Genomic DNA, 17,318 nt, shown 5'->3' on the forward strand with positions numbered 1-17,318 from the left:
GTTATTCAACTGTTTTACTCAGGTAAAATTTCTACTGTAAAAGCAAAAGTTTTATCCGCTTAAAATGTAAGTAAATAAGTTGATCAAAAAGAAGGGGCTACTAAAAAAATGTTTAATGCCTGGAGCCCTTTCAGAAGGACTGGGACATGAACAAGACTGAATAAATCTATTTAATCAACAACATCTTTCCTCTTTGTAATAAAGACTTGCTAAAAAATTTAAGTCAAAGTGGCACCATTTCTGATTTCTTTGCACTGCCTCAGAAGAGTTTAATATGCATTATAAAGGAGAAGAAGCTGCATGACTCCTAAGAGGAAGACATAAAGTTTCTGTTTTCTTGATCTGCTGAACACAATGTGAACCGAGTGCTCCATTACTCTTTGGTCAGGCAATTCACAAAATATTCCCGTCCATCCTTGATAACACTGGCACATGAACCTCTGCCTCATGGCTTCTTTGTTCTCTAGGCTGAGTTCACCATTCACCTGCAATCGTGGGCCCCTTCCTGAGTGACGGGCTTGAATCTTGAAATCACTGGGTGGCAGATGTAGGTACGCAGAAAAGTCGCTGTTTTTTCGGATGCATCTTCCATTTTTCTTACACAGGACTTTGCTACAGAGTTTGGCTGCTGAGGTCACATTAATGACATAATGTCCTAAGGGTCCATCAATGTATCTCTTCACGGTGGAACAGCTCTCCTACAGGAAGTAAAAGACATCACACATTACTCGGCAGCTAGCATTGGGTCTAAATTTCTTGTGTTTAAGAAGATACTAGAGCAAAACTGTACTCAGCTGAAGTAATGTGTTGAGATAAACATGTTGGATTTGCTTGCCTCCATTGCTAACATCTGGAAGTAACCTTTACCATATCCTCTGTCTGGGAACTTGGTAGCAGCATACGGGGTTAGACTGGGAATGAGTCCTAGCAAACAGAAGGAGAGCTTACATCCTGACCTGAGACTCGCTAGCTCATTAAGTAAAGATTTCTAGTAGATGCTGACAAGGACCAGAGTGTGTGACTAATAGGTTTTAAAGCAATTATTGAGCCACTGCTTTGGTCCTGGTTTCTCCAGCTCCTTCAGCTTACTGAGAACTACATCATTCTCAGAAACCAGCACAGAAGTTGCAACTAGAAATTCCTATGTGGATCCCTTCTGCTGCTTCTGGAGTCAGTGGTGCTTTGCCAGAGGCTTCAGGAGGAGGAGGAGAGCAGATTATGTGAAAGGGAGGGAATCAGAGCCCAGCCCATGTTCAGAGTCATTATTACAGGCTAGTACAAATAACTTGCTTGAATCAATGTGCTCTCGACAACAGGACTTCTCAGATAACTGAAGTATAGAACTAACAGGAGTTGAAAGTAATCCTGAATCACCATCAATAAAGATTGTCATATGCTATGATGGGTGTGGTGGCACAGAAGAGGTATTGAGGTGATTCCTGAATAGTAACAGATCAACAGAATCTACCTTTGAGCTGGCATATTGCATACTGCCCCAGAGAACAACTCCAGCTGCTCCCAAAGCCGCGCTTTCACCAATCGTATTAACCAGATCAATCTGAAAGAAGACCAAAGCAGACATCAGAAAACCAAAGATATATAACTACAACTAAAAAAAGTGCTAGGATATTGGCATCGCTTTTTGCCCCCTCAGGGGAGATCTAAGGTTGAACATTAGGAAATACTTCTTTTCCAAGAGAGAAGTCAGGCTCTGGAATGGGCTGCCCAGGGAGGTGGTGGAGTCATCATCCCTGGATGTGTTCAATAAACATTTGGATGTTGTACTGAGGGACATGTTTTAGTGGGAAATATTGGTGATATGTGGATGGTTGGACTGGATGATCTTAGAGGTCTTTTCCAACCTCATTAATTTATGTTTCTATGATTCTGTGATCACAGTTCATATTTGAAAGATTGTATTTGCACCTCCAAAGGCTTACACAGGGTTTTATTCACAGGAGGGAATAAGAAAGAATAAAATCATTACAGTTTATTCACAACGGGTCCTCCAACAAAGCTGGTGGGGTAGGAATTGAAAGCTATGCTTTATCTATCAGTCTTTGAATGATTAGCATAGATACATAGTCACCATATTTAGTAATCGATGTGATTGGATGCCCCCACGGAGCCGTGCTGCATTTGATAGGCTTTAGGCGGGTGTTTAACTTGTGCTGCTTTAGCCATATCAGTGTACTCACAGAACTGCTGTTCATAGAGGCACGAATACCATTATGCTGGGAAACGTACCACTGAAACACAAGCCTCCCCCTGTTCTTCATAATGCCAGTCTGGAAAAAACATACTTGTATATACTTAACTATACTTAACCATGTCCATTTTTAGACCTGCATCAATATGCAGTCAAATTGTATTAATTAACAGTAATTCAGCTCTACCAGAACATAGTCCATGTGCAGAACAGGAGTCACTTTCCAACAGCATAGCAATGTACCTTTCATGTATTTTAAAACCGTTCCCTGAGACTGCAAATAGTATGTCTAGAGAAATGTAATTGAACCTTATAAATTAGGGAACAGGGCTCTTCTTCCATTGCCACATTTCAAGGACTGATCGATCACATCTGGAACCACTCTTCCTTAATTTGGAAGAAACAGTAGGAAAAAGAAATGGTAAATTCCTTTAAAAAAGTTACAGGCGGTCTTCGATGCAGTCTTTTAATCTCTTTCTGGGATAAAACGATTTAAGGGACCAGACATATTATCACAGTATGGTGGTGTATTAGAAATGCAAACTCAGAGAATGGAAGAGCTGTGTTATTATTGCAAATTGCTACAAAGCAATTTGTTTTACTCAGTAAGTGGGCATGTTGATTTACCACTGCATAAGCATGGAGTTCTCATTCCTGAAACTTGTAAGGCTTAAGAGGCATAAAAGAAGGCATAAATAAATGCATTGGAAACAGGAGATTCTGATGAAATGCTGAAGATTATTACAAAGTCAGAGAAAGTGACTGTGACCATTAAGTGGAGGTCAGACAGTACAGGGAAACCTGCAAAAGTTTGAAAGAGCAGAGTTAGCCTGCTAGAATATTAGTCTTAAAAGAATATAGTCCTGTGCTAGCTACATAAAAGGAGGGTGGTAAGTGCTGCAGGTGTTATTTTCAATTGGGAGACTGATTTTTTCTTCTTTCTTCTTCTGGTGTTTGTGTGAATTGAAAAAGCAAGATATCAGATGTAAAAACAGTATAAAATATAGTCTGACCTCTTGGCAATGAAGATCCATAAGCTGTTCTCATCTAGAAAGCATTTTTGAAGATTATCCAGTACAAAGGCCAGGTGATGCCTCAGTGATTTTGCACCAGCATGGCTCAGATTTCATTAACAAATCAATGAAACTGTTTAGATCAGTCAAAATAAGTAATCAGTAGATAGCTAGAATTGCTGGATGGACTAAGACTTGAGAAAAACCCAAGATAAAGACTTTAAGTAGTACGCCTTGGGATTAGGGTGCTTGGCCAGTAAATCCAGTTTTTACTCCCTCATTTTTCACAGCTTTCTTTGTTACTTGTAGAGGGCTTTTCTTAGATTTAGAACCACCAAAATATTTCAGCACTTCGTGTATGATTCATGTGAATATAGAATACTTAAATCCACAAGCATGAACTCCACTGGCGCTGGTAATTTCAAAAATGAAACTCCTGAAGCAATGTCGTTCTTCCACCTGTAGTTCACACCTAGAATCACCACTTTGCCAGTGCTGAGAAACTTAGCACTTTTTTCAGATTAAGGTCAAGGTTTGTCATTTGATGGGAAGGTACGCTTGCCTAGGGATGCCTGAAGGACAGACACAGCACCTGCATAGCTATTAGGTGCTGGAGATAACTCCTGGGGGAAAAAAAAAGAAAAACTCCACACCACTTGGGATTTTATTTAAACAAATATTTCCTTATATTTCTTTCCTCTTCTTGTGTTCTTTAAAACAATTGTCAAGTAGTAAAAGTCCTCCCCTGGAGGAGAGAGAATTAGGAAGATGTAAACTAAACTTTTCTGTCTTCTTCATGCTTAAAAATCCCTAGCTCTGTGGGGATTATCTTCACCGGGGGGGTTCCAAACAGAAGGAAGTATTTCTCTTTCTGCAGCCATTCTATTTTGCACCAATTAAATAAAGGCTCAAAGGAGAACAAGAGAGACAAGTGTGAACCTGCCTATAGCTTATGATTAATTCAGAGTAATAATTACATAGCTTGTCCACAAGGAAGGAAATGAAATCTCTGACTGTCATTTCTGGGCATAGCCATGTTTCTCACTGAAAGACTGATTCATATGGAGAAACTCAAAAGCCTTTAGCACAGAACGGCTCTTCTTTGCATAATCCATGAACAATATCCAGTAGATCCAAGGTGATATTATCTATTTCCCTTTCTCTCCTTTAAGCTTGTTCTTTTTGGTCTTTCTTGGTGTTTGACATAGACTGAGAGGGTTGTGGATCCAGTCTAGCAAGCAGGGAAGAGACCTGAACTGAAAGCTCCCACCTCACAAATAGCTGGGTACTCTGACCCCTGGTCAGCTACAGCACCACCACACTACGATGCCACAGAGCTGGCCAGAAAATGGAATCATAACTTACTCTCATAAGAGTGGCTAATTGGAAGCATGATAAGGAGATTCCTCCGTGAAGCACTATGGAAGGCCCACACTCTCTAAGAGGCCCCAGAAGCACAGTTCCTATCAAGGCTTCTCTGTATTTTGATCAGGCAAGTCACTGCCCTGCACACTAAAAAAGAAGGAGGTGAGTTGTTCCACTTGGGAGTCTGAGCAGAAGCAGGACATTTTTCTTAGCTACATGCTGAGAAAAGGAAAATAAGTATATCTGTGATCTGTCTTCATAATTGAGAATGTTTCAGACATGCTTTTTCTCTATTCAGGAGTGGCAATGCAAGCCTGGAGTGGTTGTGGGCAATGGTGTCTGCACTCTGATATTCATCTTGGAATCAGAGACTTATTAAGACTACCTGTGCGTGGATGAGAGAAGTTGGCCATTTTTCATCATATTTTTGGTAGTCATCCTCCTTTATTCATGACTTTAGTCTTCCTGCCAGAAAGCACAGATGTCGCTGTATAACTCCTCTCTCCCACACACCTAGTAGTGAATTGTCAAGGGGAATCGTTTCTAAATGCCTTGCAGATAGCAAATTGCTTGTATGCATTTCTAGCAGATGCAGAAACTTTTCATAAAGACTGGATCTCGAATCTCAAACAATTTATACACTGCTTTGATGAAGAAAAGCAGGATTAATTTCTCAGCTATCTTATGTGTAGCTCAGCTAACTTCTGTGTACGGTGAGGTGGAAAGGTACAGCAGGCATAGCTACAGCAGCAGTTTGAGACCTGTGCCTTTTGTCTTTCAGCTGGTCTGCTAGACCTGTGCCTCTCCCCTAGTGGCTCTGACTCACAACTGTTGTTTTTGCTTTCTTCCACTGTGATGCTTACTGCATTTACCATATTGTGTACAGAAAGCCTTACATGCCAGGCTTGAATGTGTCACCAGTTCTTTCTATTGAACTACAGTGTCACAACTCTTGCTTGGCTTGGTGGGACAGGATGGTGGTTTTCACGTCCCAGACTCGTCAGAGCTCAGGTGTCTGTAAACCTGCTGCCTCATGTTTCTACTGTAAAACATTAGTTCCATTTGTAGTTATATTCTCATCCACCACTGCTGGGACTCAGGAGTTGCTTGGTTTGTGAACTTCACTTAGGGACATGTCATGGGTCAAATGACAAGCTCCAACCTAACCTAAAATATGAGCACAAATAAACATACTCAAAGTGCCTAAGTGGCTTCAGTGCCAAGGAAAGCAAATTTATTTTCTCAGTCACTCTTATTTAGAGTTTTCTTAAGTGCAACCTGCACAGGTTCCAGGCAGTCCCCAACTGTTCTTTGCAGACAGTGTGTAATCTTTGGGGATACTATAAGCCCTGTCCCCTGCCTGCAGAACTGGGTGCCGTCCTTGTTAGTAGGAACAGAGTAGAGCACAACCCTTTTTTCCTGTCTGTGCATGGATCATCACTGGCTGCTGACTTGTAAAATGATCTTTCAACCATCCAGCAGGAAATGTCCACATGCAATTGAAAAAATGAGCTAGAGGGTATAACTTACTAGGAATGCTGCAATATCACTGCACTGTTCGGAAAAGTGTAAGGTAAAACAAGAGCTTTATAGCACCACAGATTTTGAACTCATGTATAACTGCTAACAGCGTGATAGCTTTTATAGCTTTCAGTAACATTCCTGGCATTTTTATATCTGTCAAAAGACTGGTTTGTATTATAAAAATGTATTATTACAGTCTGCATTTGCAGAATGCTCATCTATTTCATGGCCTGTTTTGAGTTCTTCAGTGAAGGCATTTAGGGTAAAAGCCTTCCTGCACTGACCCCGGTGGCTCGTTGCCTTCAGTGCAGTCTGGCTTCACCTGTTTGTACGTGATTTCTGATGCAACTAGAACCTGCATCTTCCACATCACACAGAAAACAGTTGCTAAAAACAGGGCAGACCAAATTCACAATTGCTCCCATGCACCATTTTCTTCCTAGGAGCACTTTGAAACACCTCTCAGGCTGCTGAAGCTTTTCCATTTCCCCAGCGCCAGGCTAAAGTCACTTGCATCTCATAGCCTGCTGGGCTGACTGCTGCTTTTTTAAATTGCCCTTTCTTGTGGTGGCATCTATAAACTTACTGCCCCTTTTTTTATTGGTTGAAGGAACACTGTTTGACTCAAAACCTCTGTTTCTTTATTGGAAAGACATTAAACATTAAGTGTTTGATCATGAAGACCTGTGAACGTGTTGTACCTCTGTAAAGTACGTGCTCATCAGACAGGAGTTAAGAACTCCATGTCAGACCAGTTTATTTGACTACTTTATTTCTATACTGAATGAATTTCCACTTGGATAAGGAAACAAAAAGCCCTGAGGTTCCTTTCTCATGAAAGTTTGTCTTTCCATTATACAAATTAGTTTTAAACTTCACAAAAATTATCAAGTTAATTTTACAAGCTGTCCTGAAGAATTAAAATATCAAGATGAATTATTTCCTTAAGGAAATGATTTTATTGTACTTTCATTCTAAATTACGCTCATTGAAAATATACAGTGTTATCCTACAGAAATAGACCAAAGCACTGCAGGATTAACTACTGAAAGGTACAGTGTTTTATACTTTGAGTATAGCAGTAGCCCACATTGGGTAGAGGAGCAGCTGAAGAACACTAGAATGGCTTGGATTGGAAGAGACCTTAAAGATCATCTAGTTCCAACCCACTGCTGTGGGCAGGGCTACCCTCCACCAGCTCAGGCTGCCCAAGGTCTCATCCAATATGGCCTCCAGGGATGTGGCATCCACAGCTTCTCTGGCAATCTGTTCCTGTGCCTCATTACTTTCTGAGATAAAAATTGAAAAATATGCATAAATACTTTTATGTAAGTACTTTTTTTTTTAAGAGGTTGTTTCTAATCTCCACATTTCTGAAGACATCTGTGTGCTTACCTCTGTTAAAACATGAAAAGTGTAGGCATAAAATGGTCTGGAGTAAACAAAAACAGGCAAAACATAGTCTTTTCTAGCAATCGAGGCAACACGTATTGCCTCTTTAACCCGATAGTGAACAAATTTCTGTGCATTTGGACTTGACTTCAGTATGTAATCCAGATATATTGAAGGGTAGAGAGCAGTACTTTCCTTCCACAGCCAAAGAAGGAGGTCATTGCGAGAAGATTCGATGGCTGGGCATTTTCCTGTGTACGCTTGCCAGTGCTCTTTGTAATCATAATTGTAGCAGTCTGGGTAAAGGTAGTAACCCCACAAACCATTTGGCCTCATGTGTTCAGCCAGAAGGATAGTGTTGTTCATAAAACTCTTGCCAGCATTTTCAAATTCCTCTTTAGCTACTTTCCTAATTTTATCCTCTGACCACTGTGGATGCCGTTGCCTAACCATCTCAAGAGATTTATTTCGATAAATGCTTTTATTGCCCCAGTTCCTATCCCACTGGGGCCTCCAGTTTTCCCAGTCAATGACCCCAAGTCCATGAAATTTCTTCATGGGTATGCAATAGTCAATATCAGACTTTGCTTTATTAAGGTGCCTGATAAGACTTTCATTTTGAGGCACTCCTCCATTCACAGGGTCACCATCATCTGAGTAGTAGGGATAATATCCCAAATGAGTGTGATAGAAGATCGTCACATTGGATCCACTCAGAGTCTCATTGGTGTTTGATGCAATGTCAAAGATGCTGAGATCCAGGTCCACTTTGTACCGCAGCCGGCATTGCTCAGTGGGCGCATTCCAAACCACGACGAAGGGCTTGTGCAGAAGCAGGGGCGCCTGTGCCTGCTTTGGAAGCTGCGCATCACCCATCATAAGCAATACTGTGACTGCCAGCCACCTGATCCAAAGATCCATGGTGTGTTGTTTACTGGGAAATTGTTGTGGTGTATCTTTGAATAGAAAAAATTAGAGGTGACACTTCACAATGTCTGACAGGTAGGATGACAAAGGGATATCTTTAGGCTCGAAAAGGAAGCCACAAAAACTGATCTTGGAAAAAATAAGTCTAATTTCAAATGTTCAGAAAGACTTCTTACAGCCTTCGCCTTCTGGAAATGCGGTCTGATGTTCAGTTTATTCTGCTTTCCTCTTCACCTGGAAATATCACACACTTGGTTCAGACCTTATCACTTATAGCACTTATTTTCTCCTTCATGTCTACAACAAATGAGTTAATAACAGAATAACCTTAAAAACAAAACAAAACAAAACAAAAAAATAGTATGGAGAAGGTCATGCTGCTCATTTCAAACATTACTCTGACTCGCTTAGAACTTCATTACAATGGGCTGAGGACATCTTTATTGTTTGTATATGCTAATAGTCACATTAAGTGTAATTTAAACAAAAGCCAGACATGTTTGTGTCAAAAGGATTAATCATAAGAACTTAGAAATGGCCATTTTCAGCACATCTGACAGACAAAAGTTTTGTTACTCACCCCTGAGTTAACTTTCATTTTCTAAATGAGTGGTTGCAAGAAAGATAATCAGTTTGCACTCTGGAAGGGTGATACTGTCAATGGCTTAATGATTATTAGTTATTATACTGGAAGGAAATTAAATATCAAATGTGAAAGAAATGATCATATCAAGCAAATCTGAACTAGCCAGGAAGCATGACATTTCTTGGATAAAAAGGGAACTAATCTGAAGACAGGGGGGCATATTACTGTTATTTTTCTCCTTTCTAGGTCTGCTGTTTCCCCTGGCTGGTAGGTATACTGGCTTACGAACTAAGTTCACTGGGGCTGCTGTTGGCTGCATCACACATCTATGCTTGACATTCCATGGCACAGATGTTCACCTGCCGGCTGCTCCAGAACCTTTTCCCACTCTTGGCTCTTTCTCAAGAGGCATGCCTCTGCTCTGTGCAGGGTTTGTGATCCAATGTCTTTGATGGGAAGTACAGTATCTATTGTTTGTACAGCTCTCCAAACACTTCACGGAGGGGTCATAGAATCAGAAAATCATAGAATGACTATGATTGGAGGGGATTTTAAAGATCATCAAGTTCCAACCCACCTGCCCTTGTCAGGGCTGCCAACCACTAGATCAGGCTGCCCAGGATCCCATCCAACCTGGCCTCAAATGCCTCCAGAGGTGGGGGATCCTCTCTGATCAACTTGTTCCATCACCTCAACACCCCCTGAGTAAAAAATTTCTTCCTAACATCTAACCTAAATCTGCACTCTTGTGGTTTAAATGCATTCCCTCTTGTCCTATCACTATCAGACCATGAAAAATGTTGGTTCCCACTCCTGCTTGTAAGCTTCCTTCAAGTACTGGAAGGCTGCTCTGAGTTTTTCCTGGAGCCTTCTCCAAGGTGAACAAGCCCAACTTTGTTAACCTTTCATCATAAGAGAAATTGCATGGATATGGATATTTCCCTATTTTTACATTCATTTTTAACAATTTTTTTTCCATGACTGTGAAGTCAGACCCAAGTTATCCTACATTAATTAGCCTAGCTTCACTTGCCCCTAGTATTTGCTCATTCAGTTGTAATCAGTTAATCATTTACCTCCTAGTTAATGGAAGCTCTTCACACCTGCCTATCTATTCATGAATTACTAGCTCACAGAGATCTCTAGATTTCTTGCCTTCCAAATTTTCAAGCACACCACTCTAAGTGTCAGGTGTGGTAGTACTCCTTGGATACCAGCTTTTCATCTGCAGTGGGATGCCAAAGCAAAAGGGAGGCTTCAAGTACTCCTATCCAAGTACACCTGCAGACTTATTAAAGACCAATCTTTTTCCACCGTTTGAAAAATTGCTGGCTTTCAAAGGTGATGTAATACAGGATTAATCTCCCTGCCATTTCTCCTTCCTTCCCCGGTTCTTCTGCTCTTTGTGTCTGATACTTTCTTATTCTGTCATCTGCCACTGCTCTCCTGATATTCTCTTCCTTTCTCTTTCGTCTCTACTTTGTTCTTTTATCTTCTACAGGACAATCTTTCTCTCCTCTGTCCCTAACCTTGAGTTTTTCCATCCTTATTCCCTGAGAAGGATTAAGTCATTCTGTCCGTTGATCAAGAGCATATTCCTAAGAGGTGAAAGAAGACAATTTACACTAAGTGATAGCTAGAAATAGTGCACAAAAAGCAGTAGTGTTGGAGTTCCAGGGATCAAACTCTCATTAGCAATTTAGAGATTTATTCTCTCTTTATTTCCTCACTTAGCCTCCAGCTGATTGCTTTGCATACCCAAGTACAGATTTAGCACCCAAAAAACTATGCCCACAGTCCTTTAGATCCTTGTCAACCCGAGACAATCCTATTAATGGCAACATCCTTGAGTGAACATGTCCGTTGCCATAGACAATCACGCTGGCACTAAGTACATGTGTGAGTACTGGGAAAGGACGCTAGGTTATTTTCACTCAACTCTCCTCCTGGAAGAAGCTCTTCTCTTTGCACTCTTTTGGTGCAGCAAACTGACACAGTACAGTTAGGTGCCTTTTCAAGATTGGGACTGCCCATAATATAAGCAAGATTTTTCTTGAGAAGCGATACTTCGCATGAAGTAGGAAGAGCAATATGAGTGAATTTCTGTGGAAGAAAAGGTACAGGAAAAAGTCCCAGATGCTTCATCCCACAATCCCAGTGCCCACATTATTTGATCTTGTGTTATTATGTATGCATAACTGGGTATTTCTGTCATGCATTAATGACTAGCACATTACAGTTTTTGTCTAGATATGTCACTCATAAGCATTAAATACTGTGGATAATAAGCCTAGTAGAAAGGCCAGGAAATGTTTAATATTGCAAGATAAATTCAAGTTAATTTTTAGTTCTGTGCTACTTTGTGTCATTGTCCTTGACATGGCTTTAAATCACACAACCACAGAATCATGGAAACTGGAAGGATCTTTGAAGGTGACCAGGTGCAAACTGCCCCTGCTAGATCAGGGTCATTAAGAGCAGGTTGCCCAGGACCATATGACTGCAGGTAGCAGAACAAATAATTCTCAAGGGTTTGTTGACTGCCTTGACCAAATCTTCAATGAAGCTGTGGAGGAGCCTGGACACGTTGCTCAAATGCAGGCATGCAGGTGTCTGCAACTGCAACCTGAATCTCTAGATATATTAGGGAGGGTGAATCTGTGTTATCTTGCTGAAGCTTTTTAGAAGTCAGGAATCTGTTTGAGAACAGTAATTCAGGCTCCTTGAGTGAATAACGAACACCTGCCATGATTACTATGAATTCTTTATTTAGAGCTCTGTGGAATTAGTCACTCAGTTTGCTATCTCTGTTAGCCTAGAAAGAGAGCTGATAACTGCCGAGATAATATGCCTGCCTTTTAGATGGCTAAAACTGGAAAGCATCTCACTTTTCGTGCTACTCTTTATTACACACAAGAGACAACCCTGTGTACAAAATTCCTTAAAGGGGAGATAATTCCTAAAAAAAAGATCAAGTGAATCTAATCCAATTGCATTAATCTGCAAGTAATTCAAATATTATTGACACAAGGGAATTTAAATACAGATGATTCTTTTTTTCTTTTTTGTTTCAAAAAGTCATTTGAAACCAAGGAAGCAATTTTCAAAGAAACATGTAAGCCTTAAATTCTGAAAAAGAATGGGGAAATAAATTATCTCTTGTTTCACAGAAAAGAACCTCAAAACAAGAACAAAACATCTTTTTATTGCAATTTCCATTGCTGTTTTTTGGACGATAACCTTTTTATTCTCAAGCAAGGCCAGTAATTGGACTGCTTTAGCCCCTAATAATTTAATGAGTTCAGACACTAACGATTCCTTCCTGAAGCTCATTACCAACCTTGATTCAAATCCTCCCATTTTTCTGATTCACTGACATACTGTTATGGTTAATTTAATTTCCTAAAAATGCACATGGCTTTCTGAGTCATTGTAATATTTTCAAAGCAGAATCTGTTCCCAACTTTTCTGCTCTATATTCTAAAAACAAAAATGAATTCCTCACAAATGAAAGAATAGAGAGTCTGACTAGAAATCCATTGAAGCTGATTAAAATTTTTATAGCAGTAACTTTTGGTTCATGCTCTCACTGCTCTTTATAACGTGGACTTTCATATTTGCATCAGCTTCCTCTATGCAGTTCAGTATGCAGCAGGTTATGGCTGATTTTCAGTATATCCTTTAGTAGGTGCCTTGAAATGTATTGTTTCATAAAATAAGTGAGTACATTTCTGTATACTTCTTTCCATACTCCCTTAAAAAGAACCAATAAATAAATAAATAAATAAATAAATTGCTTTTTCCAAGCATATTCTCTTAATTTAGCCCAACTTTTATCACCACCATGATTATTGGCTAGAATTACAGTACATTTCCATTTCCACATATCTGACTGCTGCTGAACCACACATCTTAATTGTACACTTTGATTTCAAAATATGCAGCTTAAAATTTATAAAGATGTAGACCTGCACCCTGAAGGAACCTATCTGCAGAACATGGATAACAGTACAGATGGCAAGTTCTTCTTTTCTAACATGTATTAATTATCACAGGGTTCTTTGCACCATAACACACTGCATTGCTGCTTGTGTTTTGTTTTATGATTCACATGTTGGCCATATGATAGCCAGCCAACACAACTTTGTAATAGTTGATTAGTGCATCCTCTCACTATACTTCTCCATATGTTGAAATTTCAAGGCAGTGTAATCCATATATTTGTAGAATCATAGAATCACAAGGCTGGAAAGGACCTACAAGATCATCTGGTCCAACCATTCTTCCATTACCATTGCTACCACAAGCCTCTAAACCATATCTCATATTCATCCAGACACCTCTTGAACACTGCCGGGGACGGCAACTCCACCACCTCCCTGGGCAGCCATTCACTCTTTGAGTGAAATATTTAACTGTAATACTGATCTGCTTTCATCTTCTTCAGGGTTTATGTGGTCCTGATGTCTGACATTTTTAATATCTTTTTGATAAGTAGCTCATTTTTATGGACATAAGTAATATTCAGATTTATTTTGCAGGAATGCACTTTGGAAATGCTTTGACACGTGTGTTTAATGTCAAAGGATAACAAAATGATTATCTTTCATCCAACAAAGAAGCAGTCCATAAAGCTTCATAATCTTTTACTCTATACTTTCATTAATAGCTAACATTCTGTAGATTTCATTTCATTATCTTTCTTCATTTGTGATGTAAGAAACTAATGAGAGATCTATGTCAGTTTTTGTAATCTTTATGAAAAAATAAACATAATTTCTCCAGAGCTATAATGACAGAAAATGGCATAAGTGGAAAGAAGTTTTAAGCAGAAGTTGCAGTGAAGCAGAGATTTTATGTAGATTTAAGACTTATTTCAGATAGGACTTGAAGGTGTTGTAGTTGACATTTCAAGACTCACTAATGCATGTGAGAGGCTAAAAGGAAGCTCTGTAAAACACTGCAAACATAATTTAAGCTATATAACTCTTTCCTGTTAGAAGTTGGAAAAATCCCCTTTCCTTCATGATTCAACTGTACATCTTTAATAAATAGTCTGGCTTTTAAATTATACTACCCACATACAGGCTAACGAGGAAATCTGAAATGGCTCTTATTGTAGTAACCTTAATTTTTTTTTCTGCTTTTTTTTTTTTTCCAAACTGTACATTTCTCCTTGTCTTGCAAGTGTATCGTAATACTGTTTTTCACCATTAATACACAGTCATTTAACTAATGCATCTCATGTCTATAGTGAGACATTTTTCTTGAAATTTAATTTAAAATATGACAACACTTAAAAAAGAAATTTAATGCAATTGGATTACTTGTATTCCACTAAGGAATGTGCAAAACTGGGAGCTAAAAGTGTCCTTTTTTGAATATAGTCTGACCACATTTGAGGTAAAATAATGATTGTGGCAAAACAAGGACATAAGGACATTTCAGCTGTATTTAATAAAAATAATAATGGAATCACATTTAAAAATAGCATGTAAATTACTTAAAAATTACGTGCATCGGTACAGTATTCTCTGGGATATGATTTATATGCACAGAATGTGCATTTACAAAATATCACATATTTATCTATACATGTATGTGTAATTCTCTATGTTTTTCTGTCATTGTCTTGCTCCCTTACTGCTATTCATCTGATCCAGATTGTGTCAGAAGTCTTGCTTCGTGCTGTGGGAAAATTTCTTGTGTTGACAAGGTGGTAAGGTAAGCACAGGCTGCAAGCTTATTTAGAATATGTTTATGGTTCAAAAGCATAAAACTGTAATGTCTAAATGTCTTAAATATGCTCTAGCATCATTTTTTAGAGATAATGAGTGTTGACCGTATCTTCACACACACCAGTTTTCAGTTTCTCAACTCACATCATCGTGCTTCCTCAGCTTTCTTTCTCAGGTAAGATGCAAGGGTTGAAACATTAACAGAATAAAAATTGACACTACAATTTTGCAGTCTTTCTTACAGAGCAATATAAGTACCAAAAGGAATGTATCTTTTTCTTTGCAGTTTGTGTTAAAGTTCACTCCTAGTAGCAGAGAGGTAAGGTTACAAGGTGTGAAGTAGCATCCATCGATTTCTGTGCAAAGCATGTGAAAAGAAATTCAAAGAGCAAGGAAATGGGGACTCAGACCTATGCTATCCTTATTATAACCGCTGACCTTTTGTAAATGGTGGTTTATTTGTGTCAAGGCAAATGGAAAACTCCAGAAGACATTCTTTCGTGCATATCACAGTTTTACAGCCAGTCAGATTCAGACCAAAGATCTGCTTAGGCATTTCCTGTTTAGCTTTATTGTTTCTGTTATTTGCTGGTCGTGTCATGCCTTCAGTTGAGAGAAAAGACTGTACGGAAGCGTGGGACTGAAAGCTAAAATAACTGGCATTGGAAAGATTTTCTTCCCCTGGAAGCTATCGTCCTTTTTATAGAATCCTAGAATTGTAGAATCATAGAATCATAGAATCCTAGAATCACAGAATGACCCAGGTTGGAAGGGACCTCAAGGATCATGAAGCTCAAACCCACCTGTCGCAGGCAGGGCAACCAGCCTCCATATCTAATACTAGACCAGGCTGCCCAGGGCCCCATCCAACCTGGCCTTGAACACCTCCAGGGTTGGGGCATCCAAAACCTCCCTGGGCAGCTGTGCCAGCACCTCACCACTGTCTTGGTAAAGAACTTCCCCTGACATCCAATCTAAATCTTCCCTCCTTCGACTTCAAATCGTTTCCCCTTGTCTTGCCATTATCTACCCTTTTAAAGAGCTGACTTCCCTCCTGTTGGTAGGCTCCCTTTGGGTACTTATTGGTCCTTTTTTGTTCTGTTAAAGTAACCTTTTATTTTATTTTTTTACTTCATGCATCCTAGTCTACCTGTGATGCCTTTGTAGGTTAGTCATTAGAGGCCAGACACACATCTTTACTCACATCATCTGCAAAGTCATTGCAATAGTACCAAAACTGCCTGAGAGCTGCTTGGGTTGATAGATGCTGTCATCACTGTAGCCTTCATTGTATGACACGTTTCATAGGATTACATATCATTCCTTAAACTGTTTTCACAACACAGTAAACCCCAGTATAACCAGGCAACTTATAACTTTTCATTTCTGGTTGTAATTTTTGGAGTGTGGAATGACTGCAGTTTAGATCATGTTTACATTCAAGCAATAATAACGTAGGTTAGCAAAAGCAGAAACTTCAGGCTTTCCTTGTTTCCCAGTATCCATGCCAAGCCCTTGGTGCACCTCCATAGGATGTAACCATTCCTTTAGGTTTTGCCATTCAAAGTGCTCTGAAATTAAGACTTGGGCTCCTGGCCTGCCCAGAGGAAGACAAGGAAAGCAGAGTTAGGCACCTGATTTGAGAACTGCAGCTCCAGTCTCCACTGTTGCTCCTCTCCAAAGGAGGGAGCCCTGAGGAGCAAAGGACCTGTGAGAACACTGTGGCTCCTCCTGCTCCTCACCTCTGAATGCTATCTTCAGTCTCATTTTGACATGAATCCATGATGGGAATAGGCCACACAGTCAGGCCTGGGTACTACAGAGGTCACTGTAGTCACCTCCAGACCTTACAGACATTAAAGGAAGGGTCTGCATCTGTGTGCTGTCACCAAAGCCTCACTGGTAAATGTCCATCCATTTATGGAGACCAAGCAGTGGATGTGAGCACAGTGAGGTGGTGGGTGGTGTGTGTCAGCAATGGTGACAGTGACATGAAAGACAAGCCGCTGTCCGGATGGCCATGCAGATTAATACAAGCATGGCATGCAGGCTTTTGTTCACTGCTAGCAAAAATGCACAACTAGTGGTGGTGGTTATGTTGAAAAAAGCAGTGTTTTGTAGCTCAGAAATTGCTCTATTAGTGTTACTGTGCTCTTTTTAGCTGTCGAGTACCATGGAAATAAATGGATGTGTTACTTTCAGGGTAACCTACACAGTTACCCACACACCTACACAGTTACAGCTGCCAAATCAGCACTTTGTAAACAGTCCCAAATGATTTCTGATCACATTTTTGGAGGAAGTATCTTTTTTTTTAACCACATGGACTTCAAATTGTGTTAACTTCTTCCTGAACAGGAAAGTAACCCACATATGGATACTCACATAAAAAACTTCTAAGTGATTTAGTAGCAAATCATTTGATGAAGGAAAAATAATATACAGATCATGGTTGCTGGCCCTGTGTTTTAGTTTAAAAACACCCTGTCACCACTGATTACGGATGGCAGTTTGAATACCAGGTAGAGACAAATTAATGTGGTTTCAATCCGTCCATGCTGTAG

General features: G+C 39.7%; 1 protein-coding gene across 1 annotated transcript; it reads right to left on the reverse strand.

Annotated features, from left to right (window-relative positions):
- Positions 1 to 269: 269 nt before the first annotated feature.
- LOC140259629 (hyaluronidase-1-like) lies at positions 270 to 8,424 on the reverse strand. The gene is made up of 3 exons (XM_072351136.1): positions 7,507 to 8,424; positions 1,469 to 1,558; positions 270 to 698 (listed from the first exon to the last, which is right to left on the reverse strand). Exons 1-3 carry the CDS (start codon positions 8,422 to 8,424, stop codon positions 270 to 272), a joined length of 1,437 nt encoding a protein of 478 aa, XP_072207237.1.
- Positions 8,425 to 17,318: the final 8,894 nt, after the last annotated feature.

Source organism: Excalfactoria chinensis, chromosome 1, assembly GCF_039878825.1.
Source record: "Excalfactoria chinensis isolate bCotChi1 chromosome 1, bCotChi1.hap2, whole genome shotgun sequence".
Classification (NCBI taxonomy): Eukaryota; Metazoa; Chordata; class Aves; order Galliformes; family Phasianidae; genus Excalfactoria; species Excalfactoria chinensis.